Below are 15,153 nucleotides of genomic sequence, written 5' to 3'. Positions count from 1 at the left end.
GCAGAACCGGGGTTGGTTTATATTCGGTTGGTGAGCCGAGCAGCTCCGTCTTAACGTAATGAGAGATTAGTTTGTGCTATCACAATACGTCTGTTCCACAAGTCCGGAACATTTAGCCTTAAGTTACCTCGATATACATTCCCTTAGCTGTAGCATGTTGTAATCGTCCCCTTACATGCGGGTGAGTTCGCCTAGTTCATGTTTTTTACTGTGTTGGGAGAATTCATTGTGGCTCGGTATAAGTTGTCTAGCTAGCTACATTAGCTTAGCTGAAAAGCTTAGACAGACTTTACAGCACCGCTGTGAGCTTCAAAAAGTAGCTAACGCGTTCAGTTCACAGCTTTACTTTACCGTAGGCGATAGAAGTAAATGTATAAACACATTTCTGCAGTTTTACTGTTTCCAGCCTTAGTGTACTTAATATGCACAGCGCTGTAGGTTGCTAACGGTGTTAGCATTCGCTAACCGTAACAGTTGTGAGGATGTTGGTACTCTTGTGAAATATAGTACCGGTATTAGAAGCTGTACTGTTTCGCGTTACAGTTTGGTCTATCATCCCGACACAAAGCAGCAGACATGGTAGAGCCATCAACATACAAGTTTACATCCCTAGAAGAGGAGCTGGGCTTCTGGAAGGAGCAGGCAGAGGCTCATCAGCAAAGGTAACATCAACAGACACAGTAGTGCTTTAGGAAATCACTATTTTAACCCATAAGAACCCATGGTGACACCCATATAACAAACACTTTAACCCTATAAAGCCAAGTGTATCATATTTGATACACAAGTTTTTGAGACCTATACATCATCAGTATGATATTTTTTTCCTGAAAAATCTGACATGTGTTGAAAAAAAACAACAACTGAGCAACAAATTGCACAAAAATACAAGATATAGCTAAATTTATATGCAGGTTCCACTGGTGGATCAGTCATTGCTGCGTGAAAACTTCATATCAGCAGATGTATGATGTTGTGTTATATGGAAAAAAATATTTTGCATGTTTGAGGAAAATGTTAAAAGAAAGTAAAGCCTTAAAAGGTTAAAAATGTTGGGTTTTATATGTTTTTGTTAGTTCAAGAAAAACAAACTGTGAGCAACAAATTGCACAAAAAGAACTGATGTATCAAATATGATACAAATTAGAATCATATATCCCTATTGTTTTTGGATTTTTTTTTAAATTATCTGTCAGCAGGTTCAATAAACACTCAAGTTTAAAAAAAAAAAAAAATTCTGGCAATTATTTAATGTTTCAGGCTTTATAGGGTTAAATCTTCTAGAATCTCCCATATTCAGCTTTATGCTTCACCTTAACCCTCTGGAGTCTGGGGTAGGGGTGTGCCATATCGTATTGTTCACGATAATATCGGTATATTTCTTTCATGGTTAAAAAAAATGCATATCATGATATTGGCAACATTCCTACTTCTTGATGTAGTGGCGTAAGGTTAACATTAACTAACAATTAAAGTTGTTTTAATCACAAAAAGTTACTCTGTCGCTAAACACATGCAGCTTTCAAAATAAGAGCACAGTGTGTTAACAGAATCCACCACAGAACTTACAAGAAGACTGTCAAAATAAGATGCCTTAAATAAAACATACAAAAACCTTTATTTTCCTTTACAAAATGTCATTAAAATATGCCCCCGGAACCCCTAAATGGTTATTTTTATTATTTTCGCATACATTTTTTTTTTTTTTGGCAACTGTTGAGAATTGCACTTCACACTACATTTTAGATTTTTATTTATTTATACAGACTAAAAAAAACATATTCTCTATATCTTTTTAAGTATTTCGTAATATCGTCAAGAATATCATTATCGCAAAAATAGCCTGAAATATCGTGATATTCTTTTAGGGCCATATTGCCCACCCCTAGTCTGGGGCTATTTTGGCCGTTATTTAATCCTTTTCATTCTGACTGTATATAACATTTAAAACAATGTTTACCATGTCATGTCGGGTTTTTTTTATCAGCACAACCTCACCTTTATGACCTGACCATTATTTTTTCACTTTTTAATTACTGGATCAACATTTTGAACCCAGAGAAACACAACAAAATGTTGAAAATGTGGGCACACGTTGCATATAAGAGGTAAAATGAGGAGAACATCTAGTTCTATATTTTAATACTAAATATATTACCTTATCTCTGGTTTTACTTGGCCTATCATCATCTAAATAAAACTGGCCGCATGGAGTTTTAAGCCAGTATTTTAGAGGAAAGTTGATGGCAGCGAAACACACTGCTTCGTTTTTACACCATGACATCATGAAGAAGCAATATAATTTGATAATGTTGGCGTGATTGGTGACTCCAGAGGGTTAACTCTGGTGTGGTGGTCATGTGACTTTGACAAGAAGTGACTTCTCCAAAATGTGGGTGTGACTGAGGGTGTCCTGTATTGCATTTAACTTGTTCTGACCACATTTCCTGAACAAATTAAAGTCACAATTTTGATATATGTTATGGAGATGCAAACAAAAAGGCAAATGGTTATTTGTTTTATTGATTTATTATTATTTTGTTACTTAAAAACAAATCTGAGAAAGAACTTGTTGTTAAACAGCACTATTAATGTCACAACTTTGATAAATGTTGTAGAAATGCAAACCAAAAGGCAAATCTGTGTTTCTGTAAGCAGAAGCATAAGAAATATTATAAACATAAATACCATAAACACCCATTGTATTGTGTATATGTCACATCACAGATCTTTGACATTTAGGGGTAGTTTTTGTTTTTAAAACATCATAAATGTGTTCCATGTGTTCCACTTGGTCTGTGGTATATCCCCTATAATTTTCATTTTAGGATAACTGGGTCTGGGTTCTTATGGTTAAATAATAATCATGCATCATAGTTATACACATCGTACAGGATGGTGAGTGAGTTATTTTTGTTTTTGTCATCAGGGCTGATGAGGCTCATTTGGAGCTGCAGGAATTTCAACAGATGAGTCGAGACTATGAAGCAGAACTGGAAACGGAGCTGAAGCAGTGTGAGGGTCGAAACAAAGAGCTGCTCTTTGACAACAACCGACTCCGTATTGAACTGGAAAATATAAAGGTAGAGCACCTTGAATATAAATAGGTCTTGGTCCCTACAGAGCTGGATAAGCTCTGGTGCTCCAGTTAGTGATAAAGTAACAGAGACACACACACCCACAGCCAGCCTAAGTTCACTCTCCATGTATTATCACCGCTGTGAGGCAGCTGACTGCTATTTTTGTTCAGTGGTCCGTGGGGAAATAAATGCAGGATTGTGCTAAAAACCTCTGATTGCTCAAAAGGCTCTTGGAGAAATGACATTTAATGGGATTTTTGTCATAGCTAGCATTTAAAAAAAAAAAAAAAAGAAAAAAATGCTTATTTATATTAGGGCTGGGCGATATGGACCAAAAGTCATATCCCGATATATTTAGGCTGAATATCGATATACGATATATATCCCGATATTTTTATCGCAAAGTGAGAGCAAATGTTCAGTCAAAGTCAAAGCCAAATATGACATGTCAAAAGTAGTTTTATTGAAACTGTTTAAGTGAACATAAATACTGTATAACAGGAGTACCTTTTTTTAAAATAAATAAAAATAGCCTATGAAATAAAATGGGCCAGTCTTTTTTCTGAAATAAATATATTTATATGAGAAAAGAATAACGAACATTACAAAAGAACTAAATATGACAAACCCTAGTAAGGGCAGCATTTATATATAAAGAAAGGGGGGGGGGAAATCAAACTATATCGATATATGCAATATGGTCTAATTCCATATCACATTAAAAATATATCAATATATCGCCCAGGTCTGATTTATATATATTTGCAGCTGCATTGATTTATCTGCCATCACCCTGCAAAGCTGGCATTGTCATGTCACTTTATTTGATTTCTCTGTGTTGTTTGCAGGAGAAATTCGAAACCCAGCATTCTGATGCTTTTAGGCACATTTCTACCATGGAGGAAGAGCTGGCCCAAACCAAAGCAGTGAGAGATCACCTGCAGAAATACATCAGAGAGCTAGAACAGTCCAATGACGACCTGGAGAGGACCAAAAGGTCAGTGTCAAAGATGACATCATCTCACATACACACACATGATTTGACTATAGGATGCAACGCCAACATCCAACATTTGGTTGAATTGTGTGCATGTGTGGTTGTGGGAGTGGGTGCACATGTGTGAGTAAGTAAGTGTATATGTGGTGAATATGGAATAGCTTGTCTACCTGCACTCTTCAATTCATTTGTAATCGATTTTTGTTTGGTTTTTCTGTGTTTTTTGTTGTTGTTGTTTTTTTTAACTGTAATTATGTGTATACATTGTGAAGCACATTGAGTCTGCCTTGTGCATGAAATGCGCTCTATAAATAAAGTTGAATTGAATTGAATTGAATCCAGTGTTGTTAGCTAACATTGGCCCTCCTGTCTGCCTGCTCCAGGGCCACCATCATGTCTCTGGAGGACTTTGAGCAGCGGATGAACCATGTCATTGAGAGGAATGCCTTTCTTGAAAGCGAGCTGGATGAGAAAGAGAACCTGCTTGAGTCTGTTCAGAGGCTGAAGGATGAAGCCAGAGGTGAACGCACAAATGCACACTCACTCACTGTAGCTTCTCAAGTTTACAGGAACTGCTGATTTCTCTACAAAGTGACACTTGTGCCTGCCTCAGCGAATTTTGATAGCTGGATATATCCTCTGAATCCTGTCTGTCCTGTCTATTCTTCCTGTTTGTCCTGTATCTGAACTATTGTGCAGTTGTATTCTAATATAGTTTTGAACTGTCATGGTCATTAGAAAAAGCTAAACCTATTTTATTTTTTGTCTGTGAGCTGGACACAGCAACTGGAACTGTGTTTGAGCTGATGTAATACTTATCGAATGATTGAGCATCTTTAGTTGTTGGCAGAGGCAGCCGACGACGAGAGCTCTCTGCTTCTGCTTTTACTTTCTTTTCTTTTTTTTTTTTTACTTTTTATTTAACCATTTTAATAATTTTACATAACATTTCCTGACAGAATTGGAAGTAAGAGACATCACAATAAACATCCTGAGCATCATACAAGAAAAAAGTGTTAAGACATTACAATAAATAAATTAAATACAGAAATAAGTAGTTCTGACATAACATAGTTATAAAGTTAGTGTTAATCTTGTAAATAAATAAAAAGAAATGGTGCTTTTACTTTCATCGTCCACAAAGAAAGCACAGGTGGACAGGCTGACAATGTGATTGGTGTAATGATACAGAGATCTGTATCTGACGATATATTGATTCAGTGTTCACCAATTTTTTGTTCCAATTAATTTATTTAGTATGCACTTTAGGGATGGGAATAATTAATTGATGACGATTAATGGTCATTAAGAATCTGGTCGATCACGTGGAATTTTTAATCAATCTGTGTATTTTGTGTGTTCAGTGTTCAGTTCTGCAGCCGTACGTGAATAAGCCAACGAGCTGAGAATTAAGTTGGATAAAGCTACAGTTTGTAAACTGAAATTTGCAATAACAATTATAAAACACACAGAAATACAAGAGTATTGATTTGAGCAGAACTAGCTGACTATAACAAACCTTGCTAGCATGAATTACGTTACGAGATTAATTTGATCCAAAACTTATTTAAACATAAACATTTAAATATGCAAGATTACTGTGAAAACTAACCCCATGCCTCTTCGGGGGCTGAAACATAAAACATTGAACTTCTTGACGTTTTCTTTACAATTTAATCTCATTTGAGTTAGTTATGATCGACAGGAAGTCTCTTTGCATCTTTTCAAAATAAAAATGTCAGTTATCAAAACAGGCTCTTGCATAGTACTTTATATATATATTTCTTTCATTTTGCCCATGTATGCATGTTTTTACACATACTGGGCTATGTATAAAAATATAGCGATTAATTGATCGTTAACGTTATAGATTTTCGAGTTGGCAGGTTTCTTCCAAACGTCCCTAATGCACTTGTTGACGACTTCATGATAACCTATTTTAGGTCATTTCAAGTTTCTGCACTTTCAGTTTTTTACTTGAACTTAATGTTTCCAAGCATATGTTGCTGTTGTTGTTTATCAAGCCTATAGCCCTGGAATATGTGTTATTTACAACAAGCTGACTCACAGTATACCTATTTCCTGTTTGTGTCAGACCTTCGGCAGGAGCTGGCTGTCCGTCAGAAGGAGAGGCGGCCGTCCAGCAGCCTGGGCAAAGACGGAGATCGAGGAGATCTGGCGTGTCCCTCAGCTGGTCTCACATCCATCCCCGTCACGCCCTCCAAACCTATCAGCTCGTTTGCCACGCCGCCTGCTTCTAGTATCCGACGAGGTAAATAGAAAAACTTTGACTACATTAACAACTGCAGTGATGGTGAATATACTACATACGTATAACTAGGGCTGCACGATTATGTCCAAAATGATAATCACGATTATTTTTGATCAATATTTTAATCACTATTATTAATCACGATTATTCATCATGTTAGGGAAAACATCTGTATTTTTATTGCACTACTATAGTAGTTTTTAGTGTCTGGTGCTTGCTGTAAACAAACAGAGGTCGCTAAGTGAACACCTCCTGCAGCACATACACACTGTACTGCTACAGAGCTAACTGTTAGCAATCTGCAGACTGGACGCTAAGGGGTTAACATCCCCTCCGGCTCTGCAGCTGGGAGAGACTGCTGCAGGAGGACTGTGCCGCTTCAACTCATTCTTACTCTACTCTCGGTGGCTCCTTAAGAAGATTAAGAAGGAGTCTCTAAAAGTCTCCAATAACACCAGAAAAAGTCGCTGGATTTGTCTCCAGTCGCTTTTTTGAAAAATAGTCGCTAAGGGGGTCTGAAAAGTTGGTAAATATAGCAATAAAGTCGCAAAGTTGGCAACACTGCTTCGCCGGCTTTTACAAATGGTGCGTGTTGTTGTGGCGTCGAGTACTACGTCACATCCTGCTTAGCGTTCTATCCAATCAGCAACCAGGCTTTTGTCAGGGGAGAAAACGGCCCCGCCCCCTGGTGGTTGGTGGACTACTGGTGTAGAACATGTTGATTAGATATGCAGGAGAGACGCATTTTAAAATGGAAATATCGCTGACGATCAGGATAATTTAATCGTGGCGGCCAAAATTGTGATCACGATTAAAATTCAATTAATTGTGCAGCCCTACGTATAACATATTATGTGTTCACCTGTTTTTATCTGTTTTCTTTTAGGTGATGGTCTAACAGGGACTCCCCTCACTACGTCTGCTAGAATATCTGCACTCAACATTGTAGGAGAGCTGTTGAGAAAAGTCGGGGTAAGTTTGTAATGTTTCCACAGTGAACACCTGCTGCACAGAAACTGTCTCATCACTGAATGGAATCACTACGAGTATGAGCTGACTATTTTTTTAATATCCCTTCTAGAATCTGGAGTCAAAGTTGGCGTCCTGTCGAGACTTTGTGTACGACACTTCTGTTAGCAGACCAGCACTTCCGGCGGGTCCTGGTAGCCCCTCTGCTTTAGAGGGAGGCCCCGAGGTCCAAGCTAGCAGCATGAGCCCCCCTCCTCAGTACGACAGGTGAGGAAACCAGCAGCAGCTCAGTCAGTGTGTTTACATGCACAGTTTAATGGAGCTATGCTTTAAAATTTGATTTTGGTGTCTAATCTAAAGGACTTCTGTCCTTGTCCCAGTTTACATGCAACTGGGAAAATCTAATAACTGATGGGAACGTGTCCTCCTCCTCAACACTAGGTGGCGATATGCGTCGTTTCAACGGGTTAATACCAAGGTTATTATAATTAACGAAAACTAACGAAATAACGAAAACTAGAATTGAAAAAACATTTTCGTTTACTGAAACAAAAATAAAAATGAGTTTTTAAAAAAAATGATAACCAACTGAAACTGTATTTTGTGGTTACAAAACTATCTAAAACTAACTGAAATTATAGTGAAAATGTCCTTAGTTTTCATCTTTGTCAACTTTTTTCATACGTAAACCTTTTTGGTTGATTTGAAATCTATTTCATCTATCTGGTTTTATGACTTAATAAACTTATTGGGGCTGAGATGGATCAGACAAAGGAAATAAAGGAAACATTTATTGTGACCTTATTGAATCTCGCACCCAACAAATACCCCATTACAAAAAAACAACTACTACTAAAACTAATAAAAACTAAACTAAAACTAAGCATTTTCTCAAAAATAAAAACTAATTAAAACTAGCAAACACACTCTAAAAACTAATTAAAACTAACTGAATTTGAAAACAAAAATTTACATTTTAAAACTATTATAACCTTGGTTAATACGGCCCCCTTTCCAGTTGAGCTATTATGTCATATAAAACAAGTGGAGATAGGCGGGAAACTGGCATTTACAAACAACAAAAGCAACAGGATGGATGGTGGTTTTGAGGGGCAGACAAGAACGCTGAATGCTGTTAGAGGGCTACAACAGAAGCCTGTCTGTGGTTCGACACTTTGTGCCGTTGCTACTGACCCGCTAATGTGACCGGCTTTCTTGGATGATTTTGTTCCGGGGTCATACACCAGTGTGGGGGGTGGGGCGGTGGAGCATTCGTTTTCTCTGCTTCATTCTGGGACTTCAAGAGAGAAAATAACACTTTACAGTCACCAACATTTATGTAAACTTATTAACTCTATGCTTATGTATACTGACACTGTGTCAATTAGCGTAATATGGGCATACTACGTGCCTGATTTATTTATTTATTTACGTTGTTTATAATCATTAACGTGACGTCAGCCTTTAATTGCTAGCTGCGGCTAATGGCTAATAATAACACGGCCAACATTAATGTAACATCAGTAATAGGTCAGTTTGAAACGAAAGACACTAACCTGTGGAAATTCACTGTGTTCACTGGCTATCGATACTTTTGAAAATGAGTATCGTATCCGGATACAACGTTTTAGTATCGATACTTTCGACAACCCTAAAATCCAACAAATATTTGGAATAAGAAGTTTTATCTTCATTGTATGTGAGGCTTACTCATGACTGTATGTGCTATATTTTGTCTTGCAGTTTAGTGAAGCGGTTAGAGTTCGGACCAGCTCCTCCGAGAGGCGTCTCTCAGGGCGCCCAGTCTCCGCAGGGAGGAGTCAAGATTCTGCTATGAGAGAAGAAGAAGGCGAACCCCTCCCTCCTTTCATAATACAGACCCCCCCCATCCCATCCCATCCCCTCCTTCTTCATCCTGAATAAACTGCAGCAAAGGGACTTTGAACTGAACTGACTTCCCTTGTCGCCACGTGCCCTGCTGAACTATTTTGAACAAGAAAGCCACTCTCCTTGCTCCGTGTCCTACATATTCAGCGCATGGACTCTTGCTGCCTCAGGCTAGTATCACTCCACATCTATCATAGGAAGCAGCGTTACAGCTTGTGTAAGATCAAAGAACGGAGAAACAACCGCTCACAATATATCTTCTGCTGTATCTTTGACACTGTGGTGAGTAGCATCTAAAAAAACCCTTCTGTGTCTCCTGATTTGCTTTCTGTGATGGATCAACAGGGCTGTAAAAGCATTACTGCTCCTAGGAAACACATTCAGGTTGTTTTTTCAGTGTTGATCATGAAATAGAGACCCAATAAGAGGCAGTAAGTACCAATGACTGATGGAGGGACCAAGAAACTGGAGCTTCATTTATAAAAAAGGTTTGATCGTAGAAATATTATGACCAAAGTTCAAACCAAAGCTTTGGTAGATGAAAAAAAGGATCAAAGATAAATGTAACGGGTAAGGGTTTTTATTTTTAAATATGATATAGAGATATGATAAAACTTAAAAGAAAACAAATAGAGACTTGTTACTGAATTAATTAACTGTGGGCTTGAATTATGTAGCACTGTCGGGTGAGAAGGTGGTTTAAATAATTTTTAATTTGTCTTCTAGAAGAGAGTCAATATTTTCCAATGCTACAAAATGTTTAGTTGCTGCCAGGAAAAAGTGTTTATGGAAGCTTGTTTCCACCAATGTGATGAGAAAAACCAGCCAATCTGAGAAACTTGTCAAATTATTGAATTTAGAAATAAATAAGTCGTTTAAGTTTCTCACTTTAACTTCTTCCAAGCTCTTTTTTTCCCCCATCAGATTGGTGGAAATCGGCTCCTATAGGTGTTAACATTTTAGCCATTGCTGCCTTCACCAATATTATTACCTCTTCAGTTTGTAGGCCTTGCTTTGCCGTAACATTTCAAACAAATGAACAAAATGGTTTATCTATTCCTCATGCTGCGAGGCATCTAGAAATGAGAATATGTCACGTCCCTTCAGGCTAGTTTATCCTCACACCGACCCGGGTTGTTTTTTTCCAATCACCTCCTCCCTGTTGTTGCACAGACTTGTTTTTAGTTGACTCATTATTATCTGGTATGCAAGGCTTATGAATGTGAAGTACAGGAGTAGGTTTTCTGCCTCACAGATGAAATGTTAATTTTTGTTTTCATGCAGCAGCACATTAATGATCTAGTGTAACTTTTATACTGATTGACTGTAGGAGTTAGATCATGTTCACTACTGAATGTAAAGTAATAATTCCCTAATAGGTGTGAGACCTCCTGCGTGCCATCAGGAGTTATACGGTGGGCTGACGAGGGAAAAAGACCAAGCAATAATAGATTTTAACAGGTCAAAGATAAGCACAGTAATAGTATATTTGTGTAGGTATATAGAGTCTTTATTGAATCCCCTTTTCCTGCCTTTTAGTGAGAGATATCGTGAATGGGGAAATGGAGTGATTTAATGTTTTTCACTGAAATGTTTCTGGTTAATCTGGAGCTGTCATTCCTGCCATCCAGCAGCTCATTCCACAAATATTACATTACATATCTAAATATCACATTTCTACAGCTGTTGTGTACAGTTAACTTGTGGGTAATACACATGAGAACTGGATTTCCTGCTGTTTAACGTCCCTTGAACTAACATGAGCTGACTGTAGTTGTAACCCACTGTGACCACTGTGTAACTGGGTGTTTGTTTGTACACAGCACCTCTGCAACTGCTTCTGTATTTGGACTCTAAACTGTATGTGCCTGAGGTACTATACCCAACTTTTATCCTGTTGGTTTGCAGTTGTTGTTGTTTTTTCTATTGAACTGAACAGATGAGAATTCTGATGATATTTGAACCAAGACGGAAACATTAAAAGGAGAAAAAAGCTGTGTTTTTTTTTAAAGATCTTTATTTCTTGTGCAGGTGGTTCAACAGTTAATAGATACGTTTGGTGTCATGTAAACATCGCTTGATTACATATATGATCAAATGAGAAATAGTTGGTTCTGGGGTAATTGGGGGATATATATATTTTTTTAAACATGTACAGTAAATCAGGACAAAATGGGGAAAAATCCAAAATTAAGATGCCCAATACTATAATGTGGCTTGTGTTGTTAAGGTTACCCTAAACCTTGTCTGACATTACTAACTAATCTAGACATATCTGGGCACAAGAAAGGTGCAAATAATATAAAACGGTGACTTTAGAACATGTTCAACAGCTAAATATTTGTTTGTTGGGGTACAAACGGCAGCACTGACTGGACAGAGACCGAGTATAGAAATATCTTTCAACACATCCAATCTGTCGGTCAGTGCTGCTCTGAAACACTAACAGCAGTCACAGGCAACAGGACGACAGGAGTTACACATCCACAGATTTCCACGATGTCTCTGCTTTAAGTTGTGGTGACTTCTTGAGACCCGAGGCTTTGCTGGCAGGTTAGCGTGGTAATTAGAGGCACCTATGTTTGTGTACAAAACCTTGCATAAGAAGGAATCAGTCATTCAGTGCAGTACAAAACAGTGTAACTTAAAAAATAAAATAAAAAGGAACAGCAAATCACACATCAGCAGAGCCACCAAAACAACTCCCCTCGTTGATATCAAGTCCTTCTGATTATTGTGTGTCAAGAAAAAGGTGCTCTGAAACAAGACGACAGATCTATTGGAAGTTGGAGAAAATATATATTTTGAAGTGATATGGAAGAACGAGATAGCATAACAGGCTTTGAAGTTATTAAGTGGCAGGCCGTGCCCTGGTAGGTGATTCTCATATGTGGTTATTTTTGGCGTCCCCCTCACTCCGCAGACTTGGTTCCGTTGTAGTCGCCCTGGGAGTCGGCCTCCTCCTCCGAGGCGTCCTCCACCACCCTCCGGCCTCCACCCATACGCCGAGGTGCGCTGCCGAAGGAGGGCTCGTTTCCACGCCTAAAAAGGCCACAGAGATGGACACACAGAGACAGAGATACGAACACAGAGACAGAGAGATATCCCGGCAGTGAGAGGAGTGATATGTGACGAGAGTCCGAGCGGGTTAGGGTTTGTTTGAAAACCACTCGGGGTGTTTTAAAATGAAACAGAATGTACAGCTTGTGCTTTGGTTACAGGCTAAGCACGCTGGTTATCTTTGTAACTCATATGACTCCTGGCTCAGGAGAATGAGTTTGGTTTATGGCAACTAAACCAAGCACTGAGAAAAATATGACCACCAGGTAGAAATTGGTAGAACTCATATATATGCTGTCTAATGTTTTTAGTTTTTCTAAGGAAATCAAGGTAGCTCATATTTCTCTCAGTTAGCCTCAATGAAAGAAATGATAGCATTAAGAGTGTGCATGGGGGAATGAAAAGTTACAGTAAGTTCATAAGAAATGGTGATGGGGTAACTTTTAGGCGCAGAGGTACCTGCTGTGTTACTCCTTGGGTTCAGGGTTGCCTCTGGAATAGAGATGGACACCATTGTTGTGCTTGTGCTCAGTAAAACTAAATTCTACTCAACTTTTAATTAGGGGTGCACCGATTACAATTTTCTGGCCGATCACCGATTTTAAAAAAGCCTGACCTGCTGATTCCGTTTTTTTTTTATAACTCACAGCATACACCTTCAATGTTTGATCTTATTTTATTGAAAAACAATAACACAACAGTATTTTCTATAACAAATAAAGGAAATCACAATGTCTGATGTAGTTAATAAAATATTGAATTTAAAATAAATACTTTCAGACATTTGCGGAGATCGCTAGATAACATCGGTTTGACATAATAGAATCGGCCGATCCCACAAAATGAAGGAAATCGGTGCCGATGGATCGGTGCACCCCTACTTTTAATGCTTTAAATGTGTCTACAACCCTGTGAGGACAGCTGTAATGACCAGGTGCTCCAGCGTTGCCAGATGTACGATAATTATTATATTTGTACAATAATTTGGCCCTCTGTACAATGTATGATCAATATTGCCAAATCATTTTTTTGGCTTCTGTATATCTGGACTTTAAACTGTATGTGCCTGAGGTACTATACCCAACTTTTATCCTGTTGGTTTGTAAGCTTTTCAAAAAGTCATTTAAATACTTAATATGTAATTGTAAAATTGCAGATTTACAACTCTTTGTACAATAATATTCCCCAATATACGGTCATGGAAACAATTAGACAACCCTTGTTTTCTTCACTTTATTGTTCATTTTAATGCCTGGTACAACTAAAGGTACGTTTGTTTGGACAAATATAATGATAACAACAGAAATAGCTCATAAGAGTTTGATTTAAGAGCTGATATCTAGACATTTTCCATGGTTTTCTTGAGAATGATTTTGGTTATTATCAAGAAAACCATGGAAAATGGCTGGATATCATAAATCATAAATGCACCTTTATTTGTACCAGACATTAAAATGAACAAGAAATCGAAGAAAAATCTAAAAAAGTGTTTCCATGACTGTAGGATAATGTAAACCCTCTAGTATGACAGTTAAACATTTCCTATCTGGCAACGCTGATGGCTCTTTAGCACTCAGATGTAAGTGACCTGAGAAAGATACTTGATTTCTTTTGTGCAAAAAGATGTAATAAATTAGTAAAATATGCAACTTTTTCCACACAAATCCTTCTGATGGTGACTATTGTTATGACAAAGTGCCATGCGTATGCATTTTCACATAACTTTCTGAACATTTTCACATAACTTTATATCATTTACCCTTTTCATCCTGTTATCGTACAGGATGAAAAGGGCGGATTGTGTTCACATGAAAATGATATAAAGTTATGTGAAAATTATATAAAGTTATGTGAAAATGTTCAGAAAGTTATGTGAAAATGATATAAAGTTATGTGAAAATGATATAAAGTTATGTGAAAATGTTCAGAAAGTTATGTGAAAATGATATAAAGTTATGTGAAAATGATATAAAGTTATGTGAAAATGTTCAGAAAGTTATGTGAAAATGATATAAAGTTATGTGAAAATGTTCAGAAAGTTATGTGAAAATGATATAAAGTTATGTGAAAATGTTCAGAAAGTTATGTGAAAATGATATAAAGTTATGTGAAAATGTTCACAAAGTTATGTGAAAATGCATACGCATGGCACTTTGTCATAACATTATTTACCCTTGTGTTACCTTTCTTACTGCAGAGTCTGTGTGCTGATGTAGCGCCACATAAATAAAAGGTGAACAAGACACTGCTAGCCCAGACAGACAGACAGACAGACAGACAGACAGACAGACAGGAAGTCTCTTTGTTTTACCTGAGCTTGGTCTTGAGAGAGTTGATTTCGCGGCTCATGGTGTCGCTGGCCTCGGTGGCTTCGTCCAGCTCCCGCTGCAGCTTCCTGCGGGCGGCTGTAGCGCGCTGAGACTCCTCCTCCGACTCTTCTAGCTGCCGCTTCAGCTGCTTCATGCGAGTATTCGCCTTTTCCGCCTGGTGATGGAACAGAGGAAACATACAAACTTGTGATAGGCCATCGGCATGTGTGTTTATCTGAAGGGGGTATTCTCATCACCTAATATTGCTGTTTGCACACTTTGTCTTGCATTTTTGTGGACATTTACTCTTCTTTTTTTAAAAACAGACCCTACAAGCAGTCTATCTTGACTCAAAAGACTGTTTTTGCACATTTTAGCCAATATAAGCAAAATCTCATGTACAGTACAGGCCAAAAGTTTGGACACACCTTCTCATTCAATGTGTTTCCTTTATTTTCATGACTATTTACATTGTAGATTCATCAAAACTATTAATGAACACGTGGAATTATGTACTTAACAAAAAAGTGTGAAATAAAAAATAAAACATGTCTTATATTCTAGTAAGCAAAGGGTGGT

General features: G+C 37.7%; 2 protein-coding genes across 5 annotated transcripts in view; one reads left to right on the top strand and one right to left on the bottom strand.

Moving 5' to 3' along the window:
- Positions 1–9,976, top strand: LOC131990104 (nuclear distribution protein nudE homolog 1-like). Of its 3 annotated transcripts, none has more exons than XM_059355634.1 (9): positions 1–181; positions 572–662; positions 2,930–3,083; positions 3,929–4,077; positions 4,461–4,597; positions 6,173–6,349; positions 7,236–7,321; positions 7,431–7,585; positions 9,062–9,976. In XM_059355634.1, exons 2-9 carry the CDS (start codon positions 577–579, stop codon positions 9,153–9,155), a joined length of 1,038 nt encoding a protein of 345 aa, XP_059211617.1. In that variant the 5' UTR covers positions 1–181; positions 572–576; the 3' UTR covers positions 9,156–9,976. The 3 variants fall into 3 exon arrangements, with proteins under 3 accessions (XP_059211617.1, XP_059211579.1, XP_059211521.1); XM_059355596.1 differs by having other exon boundaries at positions 569–662; XM_059355538.1 differs by having other exon boundaries at positions 544–662.
- A 1,652-nt stretch (positions 9,977–11,628) lies between these two features.
- The window catches only part of myh11a (myosin, heavy chain 11a, smooth muscle), a 65,247-nt gene continuing 61,722 nt past the window's right edge, over positions 11,629–15,153 (bottom strand). For both annotated transcript variants that reach the window (XM_059355113.1, XM_059355186.1), the window contains 2 exons: positions 14,577–14,749; positions 11,629–12,247 (listed from right to left, as the gene is read on the bottom strand). In XM_059355113.1, the coding sequence (XP_059211096.1) occupies positions 12,118–12,247; positions 14,577–14,749 (303 nt within the window). In that variant the 3' untranslated portion in view covers positions 11,629–12,117. The remainder of the gene's footprint in view (positions 12,248–14,576; positions 14,750–15,153) is intronic.

The sequence above is a fragment of the Centropristis striata genome, chromosome 1 (genome assembly GCF_030273125.1).
Source record: "Centropristis striata isolate RG_2023a ecotype Rhode Island chromosome 1, C.striata_1.0, whole genome shotgun sequence".
NCBI classification, from domain to species: Eukaryota; Metazoa; Chordata; class Actinopteri; order Perciformes; family Serranidae; genus Centropristis; species Centropristis striata.
This window is presented reverse-complemented; position numbering and strand designations above follow the sequence as displayed.

What these genes read in the sequence shown, in the direction of transcription:
- LOC131990104 (XM_059355538.1), top strand. An exon ending in GCAGAGGCTCATCAGCAAAG is followed by an intron (nt 663 to 2,929) that starts GTAACATCAACA and finishes TTTTGTCATCAG; the next exon opens with GGCTGATGAGGCTCATTTGG. An exon ending in AGCTGTTGAGAAAAGTCGGG is followed by an intron (nt 7,322 to 7,430) that starts GTAAGTTTGTAA and finishes TATCCCTTCTAG; the next exon opens with AATCTGGAGTCAAAGTTGGC.